Here is a 26,880-nt window from a genome sequence, read left to right on the forward strand (position 1 = left end):
GCGTCTTATCTGTGCATTTACGAGACGGCTGGGAAAAAAAATTGGAGATACAATACAATGAGATTTAGATGACAGAAGAATTGGATATTTTCATTTTTAATAGCGCCATGATGTCATGGTGTGGACAGAAATGTTCATATGCACATTGAGGGGAGCATAGGTAAAACAAAATAACTCTGCGTTGATGTTTTCTTCGATTTCAGTTCCATGTTTATTACACACATATCTCTATCCGTCTCCCCACGATTTTTCCTGTATATGTATATTGCAATCAAAACGCATTTGTTTATAAATTGCTGATAAAACATGGAGAAAAACTGATTTACATTTATCAGTGAATGAAACCCTAGGTGAAAATTATTATCAACTGTATGGTTACCATAATAATTGTTCAAGGAATATTCCCAATTGTATTATTTTCATTTACTGAGGAAATAAACATTAATTTAATAAAAATTTCAAGACAGAAGCCAAACGAGCACTGAGTTAAGAAAATTGATTAGTGAGCATGGTGAAGATTGAAAGTCTATGCGAGAAATATCAGAGAGTGTTGACAAGAATCATTTAATGGTTCACGGCATTATAAAATGCTTCAAAGCAACTAATCAGGTGGCAAATAAGCCTAATATAGCCCACAATAAGATTTTCACGGAAGTAGATGAGCGATAGTAGTAATATAGAGTAGATATTTAATAAGAAAAGTGAATCAAATTCGTTCTTTCGTGCCCCAAAATTAACTATTATTGCTGAAAAGAAAATAGGAAAAAGAGTCTGCCCATTAACAATAAGATATGTGCCCCATAAGGCAGATCTCAATGGAAGAACAGCTAGACAAAAGCCTTTTATAATTAAACGAGATTAGACCGTAAAACTTAAATTCCCAAAAAAGCATGAAAGCAATGATTTTTCTTATTCGAAAAACGTCTTATTTATTGATGAGAGTAAATTCGATATTTTTGGTTCCGATTGCAAACTTTACGTCTAGAAAAATTCGAACGAGGAGTTGCGCACAAAAACTTTGAACGCAATTGTGAAGCATGGTGGCAGATTAGTAATGGTTTGGGGCTCGTTTTCAGGTGCTGCCTCAGAAACTTTGCATTTTATTTTTGGCAGAATGAATTAGAATGTACATCTCGACGTTTTAAAGAAAAATTTGCCACAATGTGTGCGAAAACTTTCTCTTGGTAACAAATGGCGATTTTATCAGGATAAATGATCCGAAACATAAACCTTATCGAGTGCATTCCTGGTTCCTATATGTCATGACACTCCACCTGAAAGCCCCGATATAAATCCCATCGAAAATTTATGGGTACATCTTTAGAAAAAAATTCGAGAACACACAATTTCCAGTACAGATGAACTGAAAAGAATATTGCTGCAAGAAAGGGAAAATATTGAATCTAATTTTGAAAAAATGGTGCAATCTATGCCTAAATGTATTAAAATGGTTATAAAAAAAACAAGGGTTTACATACAAATTACTAATTTATTTGAAATTATATATAGTTTTTAAAAGCTTCTTATCCTTCCGAGTTTGGTGGTTCACTACTTTTTGATTTGTTTTTTGTCAAATTTTCTGAATTAGTTTATAATTTTTATATTTGCAATAAATATACTATTAAAAATTCATTTAACTAAGTTTCTTATCATTTTTAGTTTAAAACTTTTGACTGTATTAGTATCTTTTCATTAATGTTCGAACTTTGTTCGGTGCGATTGTATTACGAAATAAAAGTGGAAGTGAAAATTCTACTTCGGATTGGCAGATGCACTTGATTGAATGTTTTGGTAGACGAATTTGAATAACACCATAAGATTTAAAAGCAATTTTTTGAGTCTTAAGCTTTTACCAAAATCAACTGTTTCGACCTCTTCGGAAAATGCGTATCTAAATTCTGTCGAAAATAATTTAGCGATCACGAGTATACTCATCAAACACAGAGTATGTGTAATATGAAATTATGTTGCAATAAACTTACTTATCTTTATTTTAATAATCACATTTATTTATTTACTTAAATTAACATACATTTTTTTACATATGAATGAAAAGAAGCATAAAAAATTAATTTATTATTTTAATTTGCTTTTAGAGATACAAAAAGATCCTCATCCCGGTTTTTATTACCAGGCGCGCCACTTACTGAATAGTTTAAAACAATTTATGGTTGCCTAATTGCTTCTGGGGTGACTTATACAACACAACAATGCGTTTAAGAAAAAAAATTCATATTATATGTGGGTTTTCTCTGATAATAATTATTAACAATCTTTTATTTGTTCCTTTGATTCCGACGTGGCCTTAAAATATTTTAAACATCTTGAAATTTACGAATATGTTTGAGTTTTTACTAAAATTGAAATTCAAACTTCAAATTGTCTCTTCTTATTACTCCTGACGAATAAACTCATCATAACACAAAATGTTGTACTTTTTCCATGACGAGTATACTCGTCAAAAACAGCTAACTGGTTAAGACAGTTCTTTTAAGAAATGAACATCTATCTCAGAGGCAAGTCATAGTGATTATCCATTTGGCGACAGTTAATCCAAATTTTTGCTTTCGATTAAACTTTTTGCTTGAACCTTATTTCTTGATTTCTTTCATATATTTTTTCCTCTGACTGAAAGGAGTTTTTGGCTGAAACGGCGGACGATCTCGGGAACATTTTCCAGAAAATGGAAGACGATGGAAGAAGGCAACCACTGATGACAAATCTAAGAGTCATGAACTTCTTAAATAAAAATTTATGTCAATCTTATGATTGAAGAACCTGTTGAGGTTTTCATTAATTCTGTTAATAAAGATCCCAAAATATCAAAGTTCGGAAATAATTCGGGTAAACTGTATTTTACCTCATTGATAGACTACAACTAGAGGAGCAGTTTTACAGAAGTCTTTGAAGTTTCCCTTCCTAACTCCCTTCAAAGGTTAAAAATGCCACTACTGACAGAATAGCCATTATCTCTGTTTGAATAATGGGATAAATTTATTTTTTTTTCTCGTTTCGTTTGTTATTAAATGGTGTAAATACTAGAATGTAAGAATAGTTTTCTTCGTAATTTAAACCATTTTTTTTAATATAATTTAGAATATTCGAAGAAAAAAATAGGCTTTTTGCGCTCACATAATTTTTTTTCTCTTTTTCTTATATGCCTAGCAATATGAAAACAATTTCTATAAAAATTAGTTTACTCTTCCTTTAAAGCGTTAATATATCTTTTTATTACTTTCTCGTATACGTAGTATAGAGAAAATATAGTTATCATTAAACAAACAAAAAAAAAACAAAAAAAAATAATCGAACTTAAGATTTTGCCGAAATTTTACGTTTTAGACCTCAATGAGTTCGAAAAACACACATTTGGAAAATGATCGAAATGTGACAAAGATAATAAAACAAAAATGCTTTCATCTAGACGGATGAAATTTAGTATGCAGTTCTTACATTAAATTCGTAGATTTCTATCAAATTTTGAGCAAACAGTGGAAGTCTGTCTGTCCGGCTGTTCGAATATAGGGTAACACGATAATACAAAACGAAAAGAGCTTGATGGATAAAATTCGGTTCAGATATTTAACATCTATAGTGTAGATATCTATAACATTTTATGCCAGCCCCAACAAGAGGTTTACCATCTGTCGGTCTGTACTTTCATACACATGTAAACGCGACAGCTCAAAAATATAATGACTTTAAATATATCAAATATGGTATGGGATTTTGTGACTGCAAATGTAGTTTTGGGTCAAATTTTAATTTCAATCGGTTGGGAAAGACACAAATTCGAGCTTTGGATACTATTAACCGCCTGCCAGGGAGTAATCACCAAAAAAACTTGCCAAGGTTGACACGATCGATTCATTAAAAATGATAAATTCACAACAAAGGTTAATATTTCATAACTATCGTACGCGAATGCCATGCAAGGCGTTCTCTGGGATAACACTTTTATTACAAAATATACGAGAAAGTTTTTGGGAGACCTTTCACGCTGTTTTAATAAAGTGTGTTGCTAACAGCGGGGAGGTTCGGGGGTAGATAGCAAGAAACTTCAGGTGCGATGCACTTCCTCTTATAGCGTACATATGTAATATGGGAAACACTCAGCTCTCTCAATTATATAATCAGTGATATATCGAGTTTCAACAAAATCAACTTTAGGAAATGAATTTATCAAAAATTTAAATTTATGTTCAATACTTTCACACCTTTAATAGAATATTATTTTGAAAGTTCATATCAAATATAATGTCCAATTTTTTCCATGCTCTTTTGAACTTATCCTGCTATAGAATGCAATTAATCACTGGCATGTATAAATAGCTGATGTTAATTCGTTTTACAACCTGCACCCCTAATTTATTGCAGGAAGGTTATCTGACTAGATTTTAACTACAGTTTTCACTTATCCATTTATGCATAGTTAAAAAGTTAAAGTTGCAGACTGTTAAAAAACAAACCTATTAAGGTTATTGGTAGTTGAGAGTGTCAGAAATGTCAATAAAAAATGCTGAAAAGCTTACTTCCTTGTTTCATCGCGGAAATTCCTTCAATCAACGTACAAGAAGTAAATGGAGCAGCATTTCAGTTACAGTTTTTACTTGTCCATCTATACAGAGTTAGGAAGAAAATTTGAAGAAAGGGTAAAATGGAAAGCAGATCCAATGGTGATTCGCCAGACTTAGATATGAGTAATACTGCAAAAAATATTTCTCAATATGATACAACTGCAATATGATTTAATAAAAAAGAGCTTTGCCTCCAATTAACCAAAATTTTTGGTTGCAACTATATGAACTATATTTTAGAAAATGCCTATTTCACCCATGAGTGATTTCTAACAAAAGAAAAGGAATATGCATTAAACAAAAACGTTTCCATTCAGGCAAGCTGAAAGTGAAATCAAAAAATGGCAAATTAGAAAAAGTGAAGAAAAACAAGTCTTGGGTGGGAATGAGTACCAGCAGACCAACAACAACAACAACAACAACAAAAAAAAAAACCAGTGCTGTGAACATTTCATCTCATCGTTGCAAAGTTCATAGACAAATAATGTTCTATTTTGCTTTCTGAGAATCGATTTCACAACAAAAGAATTTTAATACATAGCTACTCGATTTAAAATCCGTTTTGATGTCCCTCCTACTTGCAAATTGTGCTGCAGAATCAAAGGGCAAGGTACCATCGAGCAGGTCATATAATTCATGCCTAATACATACTACTTATCATAAAGGCACAAACAAAAAATTACTGCTGTTGATATAAGTAAAAGGATTTTGTACAAGTCAATCCATTTTTAAATTATATTCCATTTCATGCTAAATAGACAAATCTAAAAAAGAATAAACACTAAAGTTGAATAGGTGTAAAATAATACTTCTATTAATTTAAAGAAACTTTTATTTTGGAAAGAAAAATTTTAATTAATTTTTAAAAATTTTATTTAATTGGAACATATAGACATAACACAGAAAAAAAATTTTTTTGATTGATTTTGACCAACTATAAAAAACTACTAGTTACTAATGTATCTGACAGATAAAGCAAATAATGATATTCACCGTAACAAAGTAACTGTGCGTAAAACAAATTTTCCGATTTTAAGTTGACTTATGCTGAAGTCCATATTTTATAAATTTTAAGTAATTTACAAAAAAAAAAATCATCATTTATTGGAATATTAAATATCATTTAAATCAATAGTATCTGTTTTAAAAGACTTAATTTGAGGAATCCAACAAATTGTTACACTTACTTTAATTGGTAAATGAAATGTAATTTGAAATACTCTCCCAACATATATGTGTGGTATTGTAAATAGTTCAATCTCTTTTACAGATAAGTATATGCAAAATAGTCCCAATAATAAAATTTGTAACAAAAGCATTCAGTAAATATATTGTTTCGGATCCATCAGTAAAAAGAGTTTTAAAGAAACAAAATTCGTTTACAATTAAAGAATCTATATAATGTGTTAACCATTATCAATTTACACAAATTGATTTTATTAAAAAAAAAGGATGCTTTAATATTGAATTTTTAACTGCCAAAAGCTTAATTCAGAATCAATGATGAACCAAATTATTACAGTACAATTAAAGAAACCAATTTTACTTCCTTTCATTAAATTGATTAAAAAAAAATGACAAGATTAAAAAAAATAAAATTTATCCCCTAAAAACTGAATGTATAATGCTTCGTCAGTAATAAAATTTTGAAAGAGATTTTCAAAATATGCTGAAGAAATGCCTCAGAATAGCTGTAATGTTGAATTCCAGTTTCCTTTTTAAATCATTTAGAAGAAATTAAAAGTATGTTTAATGCATTGGATAATTTTAATGAAATGCAAATTCAATATCTGCACTATAAATATCATTCCACAAACATTTTTTAAAGATGTCTTTTTAATGAATAAAACCCATTTCCCACATACTAAAAATATATCTTCTTTTCTATTTTGTGTTGCTATTTTTTGAAGTCTTCCACATTCTAAACAGTTTATTACCCAAAGTAGATATAATGAATTCACGATAATAAATACTCATCATGCGCAATCTCGTATGGAAAACCTTTATCCATTTTTTTAGTACTGTTTTTCCAGTTTTTGGTTAAAAAAAAAATGATTAATATTCAACCTTTTGCATTTGGAAAAGTAATTCTTTGAAAAATAAATAAAACGTTAAAATGATGCACTGTCTTGAATGGTGAGCATGAGGCACCATCCGAGTGCATAGGGTTAATAAATATTATGCAGTGCAGCATAAAAAGAAGAAAACATAAAATGCTCTTCAGTACAAACTGTACCCAATGAAAAAGACTTCTCATCAAAAGAAAAATCCTCCTTCCCTTCCCTTAAAACATAATAAAGAGTGACAAGGAAGAAGAAAAGACAAAGGATGAACTTTTAAATTTTTAGATTCTGGATTAAAAACTTTTAACTGAGTCAATAGTTTCTAAGCATGGCTCTGATACTTACTAGTTATCTAATCATGCATTCATGTAAATGAGCTTATGAAATTCTTTAGATGTGTATTAATCACCTTTCAGAATAAAAAAATATATGAATGGAGTTATAAAAATTATTAATTACAAATACAGAATTATTAGACTGTGAAACTCGTTTCATTCACAGTATTTCAGTTGCTTAAAATTCTTAATTTTGTATTTATTGAGAGTATCAGTTTTATCAAAATAAAAATAAGGATTCACATAATTTAACTTTTTATTTTCTTAAAGTATGTGTACAATAAAACACTGTAAGCTGCCAAAAGCATTTAAAGTACATCTATTTTTACATTTTTTTTTTTTATTTTTAAAATAAAAATATATAAAGCTTAGCATATTTCAAGTAAGACATGATCAAAATATAAACACTATAGCAATAAAAAATGAACAATAAAACGACCATAAAAAGACCAGTGCTAACCATGACAAGGAACATAAGCAACAACAACTGATAAAATTAAGGTAATTTCAATTAAGATTTCAGAAAAATTGAACAATTCTTTTTTTTAAAAAATGGATTCTTTTTGAAGATAAAGATGAGATAAAATGGTAATATCAAAGAAACGATAATGGGACAAATACACCGAGTTTGAATCAATTTAACTAGAAATAACAATGAAATGAATAAACTACAAAATCACTAACTATTCATAAATTTAACTTAACTGCTTCATTGTCATTTTACATGGATTGTTTTAAGTGTAAACTATTCAAAGCAAAAAATTTTATAATTTATCTTTGCTTCACTTTTATTTACATCAGGGCAAATCCTTGCAAAACCGACGACTTCATGTGCAGACAACTAAACTCTGATGATAATGGTTCAACAGTAAACACGGAGTGAACAGAGTAAATGCAATAAAGCAAGATCAGAATAAAAGTTGAGAAATATTACTTTAGAACACTATTATTGTATACAAAGTAGTCAAAAGATTGTTTTGCTTAGAGCAGAAACATTCATTGTCTACAACCAGCTTCTTCCCAAGCTACGCTTATACAGTCCAGAAAAAGGAATGATTGAAGATGAGGAAGTTGTCTGCATTGAAGCAGTTCTAAGGAAGAAGTCAGAAGGAATGTTGTTTAGGGGTGGCTTCTGACATGCATAGTCCAACGAGTTTTAAGCAAATTTTCATCTTGGTGTGTGAACTGGATTTTATTTTTTCTTGAGGGTGAAAAAGCCTCGTTTTTTGTGTTCGTCTTTCTTGTCACCAGCAGGCAGTGTCTGTGAACGTGATGGACCAGCGGATCCTTCGCTTCCAATGGCTGCTTGAAGTTTCTGTAGCCACAAATTCATCTCGTCCTGTATTGATCAAAAGTTTAATTAATAACAAAATTTTTTAAAATGAAATTCTATTGTAAACACAAAAAATGTCAAAAAATAAAAGGTAATCATAAATAGTTTGGGTCGTTGCCTACTTCAGAGAAAAAAAATTATTAAAATTTTTTTTCCCCAATGATCAATTATTACAATAAGATATAAATTTTCTATATATATTTTTTCCAAAAGCAATCTTACTTATTTTTTTAAAGAATTATCTTTAAACTTGTTTAATATGAGCTTTAAAAAAAAAATGGAAAAGTAGCACCAATCAACAAACTAGAAAATATCTAACTCTAATCAGTTTGGGCTTCAAATATATTTCTGTGTTTCAAAATGTAATGAAGAGGGGTTTTTTTCTGCAAAATGAAATTTTCTTTCTTACTCCCTTTCCTTTCTTTCCCCATGCTAAAAATTTATATTAAAAATAGTTAAAAAATCTGTTAAAGTTTCCAATAGATAATTTTAAAATTAAAGTAATGCAGTATGAACAAATATTATATTAAAAATGAAAATGTAATTTATAATAATTTATATCAACATCAATTTTATTTAGATCAATCAAAGCTTTTAAAAGAAAAGCTTCGTTCTCGTATTATAATTTACTAGCAGTACCTGCACAACATTGCCTGTGGCATAACATCCTAGAGGAAAAATTTGCTTTAAACTTAAGTCTAGCCTCCACCCAATATGATATGAGCATGTCACACAATGTCAAATGAACATATAAAATTATTATCAAAATAACCACATAAGAAATCATCAAAGAAACCACATAAGAAATCATCAAAAATAACCACAAAATTTTTTTTTATAGCACATATTCAGAAATATTTAGACTGTTATAAAGGTAAAAGTATGATAAGTTCATATACAAAACAATTCACTATAAATATACAAAGCTGTTTCAAAATTTAAAACTAAACAAAAAAGTCTTTGTATCCACTGTTCCACACTTATTTATCAACTATGTATAATCTGATACAAAAATAAAATTCAGCTTGCTTCATAATATTTCTTTGTAAACTATATTGGCTGGGCGATCACTTCATTCCTCATGAGATTCATTCCATCTTTGTAATTCAATTGCAGTGTGATTTAAAGAGAACAATTACTTCGTTTAGTCTTTCCTTTCCTAAGACATTCTTTCTGATATTTGCAAAACGAACATTTCTTTCCTCCATATTTTTATAGTCGCGCAACAAACAAACCGTTTTGGCATTTAATGTGTCCCAGCTGAGGTTTGATTTTCTTTTTTTGGGTATAATGAGTTATGAAACATTTTTCAAAATCAAACGTAAAGAAAAACAAAAAATGTATCGCACATGTATACCACAGCTCTTGTTATTTGCGCATGTTCAGTTTGAGGTTTTCGCATATGTGTAGATAAGTACAAAGCACAATACTGATGTTTTACGCATGCAGGAATTGTAGTGGGAAATTAATTCAAATCGCAATTATAAAACTCCTTTTTATTTTTTATTTTGATATATTAAACCTTCCCCAATAAATACCCTATAAAATGTTATAAATATCTCCAATATCAATTAAGTATTTCTCGAGATTTTCTTTTTCATATATACAGACCTTTTCAGGAGACTTCATTTTAAACTATATATAGATTTGGATAGACTGCAAAATACTAAAATTGATAATAATGCAACCGCTAAAAGATATTAAATCCATCTCAGCAATCAAAAGATCTATACATATTACATTCATTTGGTGAAGTACTAAAATATAAATCAATAAAGCATTCATCTAAATAGAAAGTTACTTAAATTATAAACTATGAAGTTTTCTTCAAAGGTTTGCATTAAAAAAATATTAAAAACAAAAACAGATTCAGAAGTAAATTAATTAAAAAACTTTTTTGATACTTTGGAAGACGTAGTAGAGGTTAAGAACAAATAAAAGTAGGAAATAATAATGGAAATCATCATAAAGGAATTCTTGAAATTACAGAAGAAAAACCAGTAACAAAATAAATATATAAAAATGTAGGTTCAATAGTTCAATATATGAAAATTTTTAATACTTACATCATCTTTAGCTTGGAAGAGATATTCTGCACCATTAGACAATCTAAAATAATAAAAATATTTTTTTAGATATAAATAAACATAGAATTTTTGTAATTATTTTTTAAAAACAGAAACTAATTTTTGTATTTAGCAGAAATTTCCAAAGCACTGAGTTATAAAAAGTTGCCAAAATATTCTCCATTGATTAAGCTTTCTAGAAAAACCTGCTTAAAAAACTTGTTGGTCTCTAAATTATTCTTTCATTTTAAATATAAATTATATATCTTAACACTGTAAAATATATTAAATTGTAGGGGGAAAAAAACACATTTATAATGACAGATTTTGTTTTGTTAATGAAATATGATTTATTATTTTGCAACTTTAAAATTTCTTAAATTTATTTCAATTCCAAGTGGATATTTATTATTTTGTGTGTTTCACGCTACAATACACAGCTAAAAATTTTTAACATTTGCTTTATTTGAAGCCAACATTCAAAAAATTCTTCTCCATTACTGTAGAAGTACTTGATTGAATTGGTCAGTTCATCACTTGAGCCATCAATTTTTACTTTTTTTTTAATGACGTCATTTATATTTGACATTCAGCCATTTTTAAGAACATACTCCTTCTCTGAACGAATTATAAAAGATTTAAATAATTCAATAATTTACATTTTATTCTACAATGATTTCCAAATTCATTTATATCCTATATATTTCAATGAAATAAGGAAATTAAATGTTGTACAGACTAATCACATATCTTTGAATGGTTATTAATTATAATGGATAAATAAGGTTTGGATTCAAGTTGGTTACTTCCTTTTGCAAATTTCTCTAATCACACTACAGATGATTTCAGTCCTTGGCGAGTATTGATTATTGTTTTGTGCATAGACTGGATTGTAATAAAGAAGGATAAAAATAGATAACCTCACAGGAATTAAATATAGATCATTTTGTGACTTGAAAGTAGAAAGTACAACTTTAAAGGATATTTGAGATTTTATCTGGCTTCTAATCTAAAAGTTAATAGACTTATGACTATTATCCATTAATCAAAGATCTCGATACTTACATATAAAAACAAAAAACTTTAATTACCCCAACCCCTACTTTTATGCAATCAGATATCTTCTGTTTAGGAAATGTCTCAAGTCCCATTAAAAGCGAACAGAAATGTATAGAGAAAACTTAAGTGTTTTCTTATGATGAAATTAATATATAGAATTTAATTATTCATTGACAGCAGAAAATTGAAAATAATTTCATGTATTAGATATGATTAGGATGAAAAAAATATCAAATTAAAAAGAAAACATGGTATATCAATACATATACAAGAGAATGTAATATCTTACTTGAGGCGGAAAACATGCTTCCTTTTTGTGTAATCTGATGGAACTTGTGCTGTGGCTCCTCTTAGATCTATTGGTACTTCATTGCGATAATAATTTTCAGGCTCCTGGAGCATTAAAAAAAATTAATTAAAATAGATAATTATTTAAAAATTAATGAAAAATTGAATACAGAAATTAAAAACATACCTGTTTGTAATGCCTTTGGTCCTTGTAAGCAAATAACTTGCTTCCTTGTAGAACAATATAAATTTTGTCCCAAGATCTGATGGAAGAAAACATGCATATTCATTGAATATTTCAAATAATTATTGCAATAAAATTAGCAAATTAACCAATTATTATTTTAACGTTACAAAACATTTAAGCCTCAATTTAAAATGTTTATCAGCAATATTCCTCCATAGTTTTTCATGTTGGTTTATTTTTTCTATCTCGTAAAAATAGCATTAATAGTAAAAAAAAAAAATACTAAAGTATAAATATATAAAAATAAAAAATATCAAGATTTCTAAAATGTTTAAGCAGTCAGATACACAGTGATAAAATGTAAACTCTGAGAACGTTATAAAATTTGGGGGGGGAGGGGAGACTCAAAATGAGCACAAAAAAGTCTTTTAGAAGCAAAATTCTTACATAATTACTTTGAAAGAAATAATTTCAATTAACTAACAATATAATTTTTGAAGAGACCAAAATGGAAAAATATGATTTAATATTTTCTTTTATGATTGCTTTGTCCATTTTTAAGCATTTCTGGATCAAACAGCTTTTTATTTGCTGGATTATTACATTAGTTATCAATATGAAAAGAATATATCACATACACACATAAAAAAAATTTTCTGAGAACTATAACTAAACACCAACAATCAAAATTTTTTAATTTTTAATATTTCACAACAGTGTCAAATAAATTACTGATCAAAACATTATACACTCTGTGCTTTATGCATCAGAGAATTATCCACCTTATATTAACTTACCGACTACTAGCTCTTTTGGTAGTGGACTCCCATTCTTGCTTTCGTCCTAACAAGCCTTCACATTGAACCTCCTCATCAGAAGAGGTAGCTGTTGGACTGCCTTTTTCTATGAATAGAAGTAAATACTTTTAACTATTTGCACAAAACTGCAATGTCTTAAAAAAAAAGTTTCACAGTGCAGCAAAAATACCCCTGATAAAAGCACCCAAGAGATTTCTATACAAAAAAAACTGGAAACACTTGAGGAATTGAAAAATATATGCGCTGCTGAACTTTCAGATCTCAACTACATAGGACACGGCTGATATAAGAGAAGATATTTTTGATTTCTTACAGGATATGAAATCCTTGGACAGAAAGCAACTGAAATATTTACAGAACTCTATTAATTAGTTCAACTGAAAACATGATAAAATATTTATCACAAATCGAATGGAGACATACAAGGCAAAAATTTTAACAAGGTTTCATAATGAATCACTTTTGTTAATAAGAATGTTATGCAATGTTTGTTTTATATAATAATTAAAAAAAAAATTGCAAGTTTATCAAATGTTTATAGTTTTCTATTAAAATGCAAACATAAAAAAAAATATCAAAACACCCAGATTTTTTTTAACTGATTTCACCCACTCTTCTGACTATTTTAATTTAAATAAAATAGAAATCTGGAAGCAAAATTTTCATTAAAATACAATTAAAAAATTGCACTTGCTAAAAAAAAAATATGTTGTGCAAATTAGGATGAATATTGATAAGAAAATTAAAATATAGTGAAAAAAAAAAACACTATGAAGTATAAAGATTTATCCAAGAAGACAACCACAAATTGGTTTTCAGAACTTCTTAATTTGAAATTAAGTAAAAGAAACTTGAAGAATGTAGCAATTTATACTGAAAGTGATTCTTGTAAATGATTGATCCATTATAATATATTCATAGAATTTTTTTTTCATGTTCACACATAATCATGTTTCTTAAATTACATAAGAGTCCACCATCAATATAATAAATACTATAAGGAAAACAAAATCAATGCCACATTATATTATATTTGAAATAATTTGAGATTAAAATACTAAAACTATTATGACATTCTAATATTTAAAAGAATGTTTTCCAGCCATTACTCTTCAGTCATCATATATAGTGCTACGTGGCAAATTATTGTATTTTATGCAATCATCATTGCAAAATGCATTTTTGAATGTCTTTGAATATAGAACACCGATACTAACATATTTTTAAATAAACTGCAGACCTGCCAACACCAACAGTATGCACATACTGGGAAATATTAAAAATATGATATAATAAAAAATAAGAGACAATTGCATAGTATTTCTCATTATATGTTTTGCTTTTTTTTTAACATATTTAAAACAAAACTTTTTCCTTTTTTGAAATATAAACAAACTCTAAATTTTTTTATATTTGGCAGTAAAGGCAGAGCTATTCATAGTTGGCAGATCTGGGCTTTGTAACATTGCAAATGATTTACTAATCAATAAATAGGTAAATTCAGCAATTTGAAATAGATTCAACAAAGTAAAATCTTTCATTGTCAGAAAAGCTTTCTTTCATTGTCAGAAAAGCTTTCAAACAGGAAAAAACTGCTAGTTAAGAAATCCATAAAATAAGCAAGTTTTGTTCCAGTTAGCAAAGCCAACACCAGAAATCAATGTCCTTGAAAAAATAACTTCATCCCAAAGCCACCACCTATTATCACCAGCACAAAAAGAAATTTACCAAAAGATTCATCTTCGTCGTCATCATCGATAGCTGGTGACTTCTTTTTCCGCCAGCTACTAAATGGTGATTTTGATCGCGACCTTTTTTTCTTGTCCTTTTCAGGAGAAGGAGCTTACATAGAGCAAGTAAAAAAAATTAAAACTACATCCAAAAAATCCACTTAACAAAAATTTTGTTCATTAAAACTTTTTGAATTGCCAAATTAATATTTTCTTTAGTGTTGTAAATGAATTAAAATTTTTAGTTTAAATAAAATATGATTGCGCATCAACTTACTGCTTGGTGCTGACTGGGATTCTTGAGGGAGTCCACTGCGAGCTGAAGTTGTAGCTAAAAGTTCATTTAAAAGAGTTAATACAAAAGATATGCAGATTTTTTTTTAACGATAAACATTTATATTAATTGTGAATATACAGCCAGTTTTTACCCACTCCCTTGTAAATAATTACGTATATATTTTATACATATAAAAAAGAAGAGTGAATTTGAGCTGTTTCTAAATTTTCTCCAAATACATATAAATGTTAAAACTGCATATGTTGCTGCTGTTTGACAAATATGTGATGTATTTGAATATTATTCAGCTTTTACAATTACAAGCAACAAAAAATATTTAAAAGGAAAGCTTTTTGCAGTAATGGCAGATATTTTTGAAATATTTTATTCAATTGTAATTCCTTTTATTTCAGGCATTTTCTAAGAAACTAAAGCATCTTATTGTCCATGCACATAGCAGATTCAACTATCAAGATTATTTAGTTTTATATATTTAGTTTTAAGACCAATAAAAAGAATTTTATATTAAAATATTTACTTTTAAAGCTTTTTCTCCCAATTTCCTTGCATTAATATTTAACATTTAGTTAAATTTGTAATTTTTAAAATGTCAACTAAGAATAAAAAGCAATAAAACTTTCAGACTGTACAAAGAAATATTAAATGTTTCTTAAAGTTAAATTCTTATTTAAATTAGGAAGAAATTAAGTTTCTACACCAAAATTTAAGATAGTCAACTTTGAAATCGCAAAATACCAACTGAAGATCTGAAATTTTTTGAAATTAGTAACTAGAAATTTACAAAACTCCCCCCCCCCTCTCTTTTTTTTTAATATCTATTCTATTCCAGAAAAATCTCTTGCTCTCTATAAATTCTAACAAAAAGACATTTGAAAATGCTTTACATGTATTTTTTAATTTATTACATTCCAATAACAAATTTATTTATTAAACATTTACTTATCTTGATAAAGTAAAACAAAGTTATTTTCGTGAAATTGGCAATAATATTAGATAGCGTACCATAGATATACCACCAAACTAGGAACATATACATTTTTAAAATTTATGTAATAGAAAATTTCATTTTGAAGTAATTTGCAAGCAAAGACCTTGAAAAGAGTACTTTACTAAAAGTTCCCTATTAACGATAGTTTCACAACCAATTATAAAAAGGTTAATTGAAGGTTCTAATTTCTTAGTATAAAATAATGAAATTAGTTAAAGAATATGGTTATTCAATGAATAAAATTTGCTCAATATAATCTTTAAATATTTTAGCTACACAAATATTTTTATTCAAAATAGGTACAAGAATTTCCATCCCCATTTACCAGGTTGATGCATTAGTTGGAATAAAACACCACACAGAAAAGTCAATTACTAATGCTAATTTATCTTTTCTACAGCTACAGACATCACATTCTTGCGATAAAAGCAAAAATACCTGTCTTTTTAGTCTGTGCTGTAGGAGGAACTTCCTTTGTAGCACTAGGCGACACTCTTTTCCGTTCTAAGTGTAAAATAAAGATCAAAACATGCAAGACATGCATTTTAAAAAGAAAAGAAAACTGAAAAGACATGCAACATGCATAAAGAAATATTTTTAGCAAAAATGTACAGAATTTCAAACAGCACATCAAAAGAATTAGAAAATCAATGAGAAGGGGGGAAAAAAAATGTTAAGGAAGGAAATTTAGATAAGAATTTAAAGAGTATTACTTTTACCCTTTATGATATAAATTAAAAGTGAAAGTGTTTCTGTTCTTTATTATTTTAAAATATTTAATGAATCATACAATAAATGAATTTTAGAAACAACATGGTTTATCCTGTATGCTTTCACACTTTTATTAAAATATTAATATTGTGCAGTAAAATTTATTAAATCGGAAATCAAATTTCATTCTCCTGGTAATTTAAATAATGAATTTCTACTAAAGAATTTTCAGTCATTCATATTCCTTGAATGAACACATTTGACATCCAACAATGAAATTAATTTAGCTTAAAACTTCTATGGCAACAGCATTTGAAAATTGGAATTTGATAAAAAGTACTTTTTTAAATACTACAAAAGCTATTGTCTATCCCAAGTAATCTTTCATTTTCTATATCTCAGATAAATGCTTCTAATTCTTTGGTAAAAATTGCATATAAAATCAATTCTTTTATTAAAACTTATGCAATTTTGTATTTCACTACTTGTAAATAATTTTTCCCACTGGTGATAAATTAAAAAAATATATTTAATCTGAAATTTTTTAATGATATAATGATTTATTAAATTAATAGTGGCGGTGAAAAATCAGGCATACACTGCAAAGATGTAGTTAAAAAAAATGTAACAAATAAAGCAAAACAATTTTCCATTAAAAGCTACGTTTCCTTAGCTGCTTTCAAAACTGCATATCAACAGATTAAAAAAAAAAAAAAAAAAAACATTGAAGCATATAAATGGCAAAAGATTTGTGCATCTAACTCAATAGCTTTGTCAACTAAGCACATAATAATAATAAAAATAATTAACAGCAGCAAAGAGCAACTTCATAACTAATTTTGCATATTTATAACATTTACCTTCTTGTGCTACTTCTGTTTCACCACTAACAGATACAGCTTCTTTTTCTGGAGACTTTTCACCATCAACTCTGTCAAGAAATTAACCATAAAAAATTTTTATAAAAAAAATACAGAAGCAGATGTTATCCAGTACAATCTAAAACAATTGATTATTATCACTATCTATTTTTACAATTATTATCATTAATAGCTTTTATTAAATATAAGAAATATTAATAAAAACAAAAACAACAACAAAAAAAAACCCTCCAAAGATAACATGCATTCATAAGGAATTTAAATCTTCCAAACTTTAAATAAAATATATCGTAGAATAAATCCATAAACAGATCTTACTTTATTCATAATTTTTAAATAAAGAAGGAATAATTTCTCTCAATTAATGAACAGATAGTTACAAAATATACTGTCCTTTACTCATTTATTGATAACTTATTATATTTTAAATCCATCAAAAACTTTGAATTAAAGATGTAACTTAAAGAAAAGTATTGATTTTTTTTTTCTTCTTCAATTTCAAGATTTGGATATTGTTAATTTGAATGATCTAATTTTTTGAATACAAATATCAATACGACAAAAATTCGAAATTCCAATTATGAAAGAAATTTACAAAAAAAAAAAAAAAAAAAACTTATTTTCTCATGATTTTTACATATAACTTTTACTAATTCTGCTATGTTTATATAACATTTTTCTCAGGAATTCAAATAAGTTTTATCTATGTAATCATTATTTTGCAAAGGAAACTAACACTGGTATGAATTCTTACTTTATAATTTTCGGTTCCTCTACATTTATTTACTTACAATTCATTACAAAACATATTTATCTTTTTAAATTTTCAAGAACTGGAAAGATATTCCAGATAAAGTAAGTGTATCAAACTCAAATTCTACATTAGGCCAAATAAAGAAAAGTTTTTGCCCCCCCTCCCCAAATTAACATAATGCCTATAAACATACCTGTCTACTGGAGGAGCTTCTTGTGGAGGAGGTTCTAAAGCTGCTAGGCGAGCAAGTTCCTCCTGCCTCTTTCTCTCGGCTTCTTCCTCTTCTTTCCTTCTGAATTCTTTTAATTCAAACTAAATTTCACACAGACAAACAAACCAAAAAATTAGGTCTTCAGAAACAAATTTTTTTTAAAAGGTCACAGTTCCACGAAATTATGTTATTAAACAAGATATTTACCGTTGTCATTCGTTCAAGAGCTGCAAATCTTTCTTCTTGGGCTGCTGCAGACTTTTCAAAGGCTTCGTGCTTTTTAATTAGCTGCTCAACGTCATCAATGCTATGCTATAAAAGAGAATAATGAAAAAAATTATTTAAGTGCTGCTTTTACATTCAGAATGAAGGAGTTATTAAAAAAATTCTTAAATAATATATGTGTCTAAATTATATATGCGAGTGATACTTACTCCAAGTTCTTGGCTTAACAAATAAGGCTCTTGGGCTACAAGCCATGCTTCAGCAACAGCAGCATCTCTAGCAAACTGATATACTTCCAGAACTAAAAGGGGAAAATTAAATAACAGAATTAAATAATACTCAGCCATTAAGTTACACTTTTTGTTAAAGAGTAACACAAAATAACTAAGAAAACATACTGAGCTGCAAATGTTCCCATCTTTCTTCCCACCTATTCATCATAGAAGTTCTTTGATTGGTTAGTGACAAAAGTCTTTCTTTAATCTATAAAACAATTTTATTTTAATACATATTTCTTTTAAAATACTAAAAATAAATTTATTATTAAATCTATGGGGAAAATAAAAGAAATTATAAACTGCAACAGATACAGCTTCTTTTTCTGGAGAAAAAGGAAAATTAAAAATACTTAGAATACATAGAATTAAAAATACTTAGACATTCAAAATATAAAGTAAAAATAGCAAAACCAATAAAAAAATGTATTTCCCTTAAGTTTTTTAAAAAAATGCCATGCTGCTAAATGATTTGATTACATTTTCTTTATTAATATATCAATTTTCTCACATAAAAAAACAAGACAAATATTTCAAAATGAATATAAATAAAAATATTTATATAAGCCAGTGACACAGTTTAAGTATTTTTAAATGCTCCCCTCCTTATTGCGCGTCTTTCCCAAAAGAAAATGACTTAAGACTCCATATCTAACAATTCTAGTTGGTGTTTTTGCTCATTTAAAAAGACGTTTATGACTTTAATAAGATACAGTCTATTATAGAGTAAGCTTTAGAACTTTGCACAGACTGATAACTCTAGTAAAAATGAGTATATATTGCAGAATTTAGAACAAATAACATTAAAAAATCAATTTCTTATTAATATCTTAATGCACCACAATGCAAATGAAATATAAAATATGCATAACAGATTTTTGTATTTTTAAAAACATTTGATGATATAATACAGCACATAGGGTTAGATGAAAATTTATATCACTTTAAGTCGATTTATGACCATATTATGCACATAACTTGATTATTCTTGCCGATAGTGTTCAAGACTAGCATTAAAATACATTAATTACATCTGCAGATAATTTTCAACATAAACATAGTCTTTTATATCAAAAAAATCTTAATACATTAGAATGTGTAAAACAATTTGGCAGAAAAGTTTTCCTCTCTCTTATCCTTCAAAAGTCATTTAAAATTTTTAAAAATGAATTAAAATAATTTTGCCACCAAATAAGATATCTGATATCAAAAATTAAACATTAAGCATTACAAATATTCTTCAGTGAATGTCCTTCAATCTCCAACAATAACTTTTAACTATTGAAATAATGATTAACGAAAAACTTACTTCATTTGAAGCATAATGATTTCTGGCAAGAAGCTCTTTTCCAAGGTTCACACATGCATTCATGTTATCTTCCCTGGCATCTATTTCAGCTTTCAAACTTTGGTGATTATTCATCAACAGTTCAACACCAGACACATCTCTGCAAATTGGACAGAGAATTCATTCAAAAATCTCAAATATATTTTATAGCTAGTAAATTTTATATATTAGTTAGGCATAATAGTTTACCTTGGTTTTTCAGATGTGTTCATTTGTCGAACAATATCTTCCATCCACAACATCAAGTCTCTAACCATATTCAGGAACCTGAATAAATCACTGGTATCAACCAGTTTTACTCGCCTTCCTTCAACCATGCCCATCAATTTCTGCCAAGCTCCGACAACCTCAGCTTCTTGATTAGTAATTTCTTTTGCTTTGTCACCAGCATAGGCACTCTGTAGACTTGCAGATTCTTCTTGAATTTGTTGAACCTTAAAGTGAGAAATAATATTTATTACTCAGTCAATGTAAAGCAGAGTACATTGAAAAAATATTTAATAATTTGCTGAAAAGATATACTCACAGCTGTTCCTAATGTCTGTAAATCATTTTCAAAGTTTGCATGTTTCCTCTGTAGGCTAGAAACACTGACACCATCCTTACCCAGTTCGTCTGACATAGAATTTTGTTTTTCCTGCAAAAATTGCATTTTTCTTTTAAATTTTATATATTTCAATAATTTATATTTTAAATAACTTCTAGAAAATATAAAAATATATATAGTTACTTAAAACTTCAAGCATAAAATAGGCATATTAAGAAATCATTACTATTTGGTATTTCAATCTAAATCTAATTCATGTAAGACATGAAACAACCATGATTAAAGTTTCCAAAAATCTTTCAAGTAATATTTTCTTACAGAAAAAAAGAAAATTTCAAAAATTGTTAATGATATTTATACACACAAGTTTACAAAAAGCGTAAACTTTTAAAAAGAATTATAAGAGTTAATAAAAATTTACATTACAATAAACTTTCTTATAAATGAAATGCAACTATTTACCTTGAACGTGGTATTAGATAAATGTAATTGAAAACAATTATATCTTATATGTAAAAATAATCATTCTTAGTATCTTCTTGAATCTATATTATATTTTTCATTTTAGTGCAAAATTTTAATTATCTGCTTCACTTACTAGTATTCTTCCTAAAAGATCTTTACAGTCATGGAAGAATCTATGCAATTTCCATGAAGCAGCTAACATCTGTGTTCTAGTATCAATCAATTCCAACAAATCTGCCCAAGCTTCATTTAGAGTGTCCTTCCATTCGGCTATAACAGCACTGTCAGAATGTCCACTGGCAATCAACTGGTCAGCTGCTTCATTTACTTCAGCTACTCTTTCTGTTCCAATAACTTCAGTATCACGAGCAAATTCTTTGAAGCGTTCTTGTAGCATCTTAAACATAAAATAAATTCAACTCAATAAAATTGCACTGAATACTTTATCTAGTCAAATGGATTTACAATTAACTAACATTAAAATCTATTAGAGTGAAGTTTAAATTTGCAATTAAAATTAATGCAATTTTGGAACCAGAGACTAAAAATAGAATAAATTTTATGAAATTTATAGTTAAATAATTGTTATATAATAAAGAAATTTTTTAAATGAGAGTAAAATACACACATAAGACTTGATATTTTCATGATAATTTTGCTAATATATTTATTGAATCCATACAAGGTATTTGAGATTTTAAAATAAAAAAAAAAATCACTTCTAGCATTAAAAACTGAAAATGTTTCTTCAGCTTTAATTTTCTTTTTTCAATATTTAAACACAGCAAATGGTTTGAAAAAAAAAAAAGAAAAAAGAAAAAGAAAAGAAAAAGAAGAAGAACATTTCAAACATTCTTCAGTTTTTAGAAAAATTGGAAAGTCAGCATTCTACATTTAATTTTAAAAATTTATAAGAATTCATTTCCTTATATTCTTTTAAAATTTAAGAAAATCTAAGCATCAATAAAAGCATTATCCTAAGCAAATTACTAACCACAACATGATCATAATCTTGCCCAAGTTCATGAGAACCAGCAACCATTTCTCGGTCAGCAATCCATTGCATGATGTCATCCACTTCTCTATTGAGTGAAAATAATTTCAATCCTTCATCAAGTTTAGCCCTACGTTCCAGTGCTAAGTCTTTCAATCCAGCATACAATTTATCAACTTGCGACTGCCTTACAATGATTTGATCACTAAAAAAAGATAAGAAAAGACATTTTTTAAGTATTCTTCAAACAATGCTGCATTTAATAACTTACTAATAGAACATTTAAAAATAAAATTAATATTTAGTTTTCTGGGATTTTCTTTTCAGCAGTGTATACAAAATCATTTCCAGAAATTAATGAAACAAAAATGCAGCTTTTCATATGATTTAAACAAGAGCTCACATGCTCAAAAATTTCAGAATATGTTATTTAATGTGACAAGAAATTCATCAAGTCTACAACAAACTTTTGGTAAACATAACATGAAACTTGCATTTCTTTGAGAAATGATATTTATGTAATTAACGTTTTGAGATTTGAGAATCCATTAATATTAGTAAAGCAAAATTTCCATAATCTGAAATATAATTTTGTATTACAATAAACATGTTCCATTTTTGAACATAATTCAACATTACTTCTGACAATTTTAATGTTATTTTCTCTTTTTAGACACTATTATATACATATAAAATTTGTAAGTAAAGAAAAAGAAAATACAAAATAAATTCTTTTGAAATTTAGATATCTTTAATTATAATAAAGACCAATGAAAGAAGCAGACATGTATGCTCAGTATTTTCAGCATTCATTAAATGCAATTTTATATGCAGAAAAAATAAAGAATTCACAGCTCTATGACATAATTTCATTTTGAATGGCTACATTCCGACTAACTTAATATGATAGTACAGTTAACATATTTTAAAGCTAATTAAGAGCTTATTTTGTGTGATGCAATAAACTAACTTTTTGATAAAGAAATCTACAGTGCTGATAAAAATATAGAATTAAAAATAAATTCTTTTCATGTCCTCATATTGAGATTGTTTTCTTCAGCATAAGTGCTATATCATTATAGCAGGGCCTTTCGACCTTACTACAGCAATATAGGGCTATTTCAAGGGTTATTATTCATGTTATTATACTGCTACTTGTTCAGAATAAGAAAATTCAGTATATTTTCTGATGTATATTGTCAATGCATCATATGCATTGATAATGTGCATCTGCATCTTGATCATATTATCAATGTTTTTTAAAAGAATAAAATAAAATTCAAATTGAATATCAAAAATATACCTTTCTGGATGACCTTCGGATGCCAACTGCTTAGCAGTCTCTCCCAATTGCCTGACAGTCTCAGCATAATCTTCAACTGCATTTTCAAGGCTCTCATGTTTCTTCTTGAGATTCTGAGTGCTGATTTCATCTTTGCCTCTGTCTTCAACCATCATGTACAATTCTTGCTCACTCATCCAGGCTTCAGCTTCACTGGCATCAAAATAATACTAAAAGAGAGAAGAGGAGCCAAATAACATTAAACATCACAAAATGTTTTATTATCAATATAAAACATTATTAAACAAATATACACTATATTACCTGTTGTGCCTTCTCCGATTCCAATAATTTATCCTCTCGAGCATCAAGAGCTTTCTTCAAATCTTGCCATTGTTGTAACAGATCATCAATTAATCGTTGGAATTCACCTGAATCTTCATGACCTTCACTTATAAGTTTCTGGCCATTTTCACAGATGTGCATAATTCTAGGCTCATGGTTTTCTATTTCAGTTCTCAGAGACTAAAATAAAATTCTCTTTTCAAAAACTATACTTATTTATAATATGAATATTTCAATCAAAAATAACTTGACAAAATGAAATCAATGCATGCAGAATTAAAAAAAAAAAATGTTGAAGAATAAAATTTGAATGAAAGTTAATTTAGATACTGCTTATCATATTCATATATAAATAAATATTTCATTTCACATAGGAAATGAACACATAATTGTTCACTTTGGACCCATATAAAAATTACATGCAAGCATAGTTTTGGATGAATGCATATACAAAAGTATAACTGTTTATGCAGAACAATGAAAAAATATTTTGAATTTCAATATTACCTGATTTTTCTTCTTCAACATCTGTACACTGAAGAGACTATTTCCATAATCAGTTGACTGTGTGAGTGGCAACTTTTCAGAGATCCATAATTTTTCATCTTCAACATCTCTCCTGAACTGGTAAGCCTCTTTTTTCTTCAAAAGCAAAGCCTTCCTCTCCAACAATGGTTGTTGTAATCTCTCGAATCTAAATAAATTATTGAGGTAATTTAGCAAACAAAAACATCCAAGCTAACACACAAAAGTATTAATATATCTGACAATATTAAAATAATTGAAAACAAAATTCCAAATTTTCTCATACCTTTCTTCTACGTATGATTTCTTAACAACAATTTCTTCTTCCTTCTCAGGATCCATTTTCCTCAAGTAATCAGCCTGGCTCTTAAGTTCAGTAACTTGCTGTGCTTTCACAGCCATTTGTGTTTCAATCATCTGTAAATAAATATAACCGAGATTGTAAAACATATTAAACATTTTACAAGCTGTTAATAGAAGTTATAACGTATTCGTTAGGTTAGGAATAAATAAACAGTTTGGAATACCTGTTGTTTCTGGAGTATGAGATTCACACCAGTCAAGCTGACCACATCTTGACTAGGTTCTGCAGACAATACTTGCGTTTCTAATTCGCTTATCCAGCCATCAATATCATCACATGTTTGTTCATACAATACTTGTCTGTTAGCATCAAAGAGTTTCTCACCCTTCTGGGTGGTTGTGTTTTCTAAGTCTTCAAACTGTTGGGCAATTTCATTCAAACGCGGTTCAATTAGGGGAGCTAATTCAGGTTTCTCAGCCATCAAATCTCTGCCAGCCTGCAAGAATATTCATTAGAATTTGATAGAATTTCCAAGATCAAAAGATATGCATGAATTTCTATGAAACAACAAACAAACCTGTTCAACTTGGTACAGTCTATTCTTATTAGACTTCACTTCGGCAGCAAAGGCTTGATGGCGCATCCATTTACTGTGAATTGTTTTAGCACTGCGATATGTCTCATCCTGGGCAATTATGGATTTTTCTTGAATCCATTCATTTAACTGAAACAAGTATATTAATAATTATATAGTAACTAAATGGAATATCATATGAACTTTCCAAAAGAAGCAATGTTATATTAATACATTACATCATCTGCCTTAACTGATATACAGAAACTTAAATTCTAGTTTATTAAATGCAAGGTAATTGAAGAGTTGACAATCCACTGGATGAATCTCCATATCCAGTACATAAAAATATAAAAATGATAAAAACTTTAAATCTTGTTGCAGACATATGCAAATTATAGACTTTTTACTTAAACACACATACAGACTCATTGTTTCAAATTTGATGCAATGGACAAATGCTTATTTAATAATTTTATTTTGAACATTTATTTCCAATTTCTGAGAGAGAATGATATGTTCACATAAGTATTTCAGATCAAGCTATGTTTTAATGTTTTGGCCATTGGTGCATCTATTTACATAAAATCATTCACACAAAAAAATAATAATAAATAAATACAAATAATAATACCTTAGTGCTTGCATACTTTATACAAGACTTTAACAAATCTGTTACTGGTTTTACAGTAAACTTTATTTATAACAAACATAATGTTCAGTCCTGAACTATCAGGACTGAAAGTCCCTGATAATTTATCTCCCAATTTAACGTTTTATCTATATCCTGCAGAGTAAACTTGTCTCCTACCTATTTTACATGGCTCCTTGTTAATACAAAATTAAAATTAGATTCATATTCAAAATGTCATCAAATTAATAAATAAAACTTTAATTTAGCATAACTATTTTTTTCCTAGCTAAGCTGAAGATATGCATTTATAATCTACAAACAGAAAATTCTATACAATGGAGCAAGAAATGTAAAATCCTAAGAAAATTATGCAAAATATGAAGGGAAAAAAAGAAAAGTCTTCCTCCTATTCCATTCTCCCTAACTAATCTTTACTTATAGCGGAATCCATTTTCAAATCAACTAAATTCTAATTATCAAGACAATAGTTTTTATTTATCTGTAGAAATTTTGATAAATTATAATCGCATACCTCTTCACAATCTTGTAAGAAGTGATGTAACATTAGCTGATCTTTCAATTTTTCCATCAGTTCAGCAGCACGAGCATGGTTGGCATTTCGTCTAAAATGAAAATAAATACAATAAGATAAGAGAAAACATTAAATAAGAAATAATCTCAATTATAGCTGATAAACTGTTTCTCTATATGCTATACCGGTATAAAACGACTTTTTTTTTTACTTAACAATATTCTCTTAAATATTTAGTAGCTGAGAAATATAAGATTATAAAAACTAAACATCAAACCTCTGTAAACATAGTATACAATTTTTAAGCTAAAATATAGATAACTTTAAACTGCCCTTTGTAATTATTTGATTTCTACAATTAAAATTTAATTTCTTTTGAATAATATGCATCAATATGGGGAAATGTTCACTAATTTATTTTTCTTGTTTAAATGCAAACTTTTCAACAATCCATAATGTATAACAAATCTGATCTAAAATTTAAACCTAAATCACAATTACATAAATACATATATCTCATTTCTTTGCAAC

The 26,880-nt window shown here is 27.8% G+C and overlaps 1 protein-coding gene across 4 annotated transcripts in view; it reads right to left on the bottom strand.

Annotated features, from left to right (window-relative positions):
- Positions 1 to 7,213: 7,213 nt before the first annotated feature.
- LOC129968962 (spectrin beta chain-like) overlaps positions 7,214 to 26,880 on the bottom strand; it is a 46,933-nt gene continuing 27,266 nt past the window's right edge. The window contains exons 26-50 of one of the 4 annotated variants that reach the window (XM_056083338.1): positions 26,350 to 26,440; positions 25,187 to 25,333; positions 24,833 to 25,105; positions 24,592 to 24,722; positions 24,288 to 24,474; positions 23,760 to 23,960; positions 23,457 to 23,665; positions 22,154 to 22,358; positions 21,293 to 21,556; positions 20,674 to 20,784; positions 20,337 to 20,581; positions 20,109 to 20,247; positions 18,923 to 19,007; positions 18,734 to 18,825; positions 18,507 to 18,611; positions 18,282 to 18,400; positions 17,314 to 17,384; positions 16,181 to 16,246; positions 14,734 to 14,787; positions 14,455 to 14,568; positions 12,706 to 12,811; positions 11,909 to 11,984; positions 11,723 to 11,826; positions 10,375 to 10,417; positions 7,214 to 8,314 (exon numbers count right to left, since the gene is read on the bottom strand). In XM_056083338.1, coding sequence (XP_055939313.1) covers positions 8,168 to 8,314; positions 10,375 to 10,417; positions 11,723 to 11,826; positions 11,909 to 11,984; positions 12,706 to 12,811; positions 14,455 to 14,568; positions 14,734 to 14,787; positions 16,181 to 16,246; positions 17,314 to 17,384; positions 18,282 to 18,400; positions 18,507 to 18,611; positions 18,734 to 18,825; positions 18,923 to 19,007; positions 20,109 to 20,247; positions 20,337 to 20,581; positions 20,674 to 20,784; positions 21,293 to 21,556; positions 22,154 to 22,358; positions 23,457 to 23,665; positions 23,760 to 23,960; positions 24,288 to 24,474; positions 24,592 to 24,722; positions 24,833 to 25,105; positions 25,187 to 25,333; positions 26,350 to 26,440 — 3,385 coding nt within the window. In that variant the 3' untranslated portion in view covers positions 7,214 to 8,167. The remainder of the gene's footprint in view (positions 8,315 to 10,374; positions 10,418 to 11,722; positions 11,827 to 11,908; positions 11,985 to 12,705; positions 12,812 to 14,454; positions 14,569 to 14,733; positions 14,788 to 16,180; positions 16,247 to 17,313; positions 17,385 to 18,281; positions 18,401 to 18,506; positions 18,612 to 18,733; positions 18,826 to 18,922; positions 19,008 to 20,108; positions 20,248 to 20,336; positions 20,582 to 20,673; positions 20,785 to 21,292; positions 21,557 to 22,153; positions 22,359 to 23,456; positions 23,666 to 23,759; positions 23,961 to 24,287; positions 24,475 to 24,591; positions 24,723 to 24,832; positions 25,106 to 25,186; positions 25,334 to 26,349; positions 26,441 to 26,880) is intronic. The other 3 variants (XM_056083339.1, XM_056083340.1, XM_056083341.1) reach the window with 3 other exon arrangements.

This window comes from Argiope bruennichi, chromosome 5 (assembly GCF_947563725.1).
Source record: "Argiope bruennichi chromosome 5, qqArgBrue1.1, whole genome shotgun sequence".
NCBI lineage: Eukaryota > Metazoa > Arthropoda > Arachnida > Araneae > Araneidae > Argiope > Argiope bruennichi.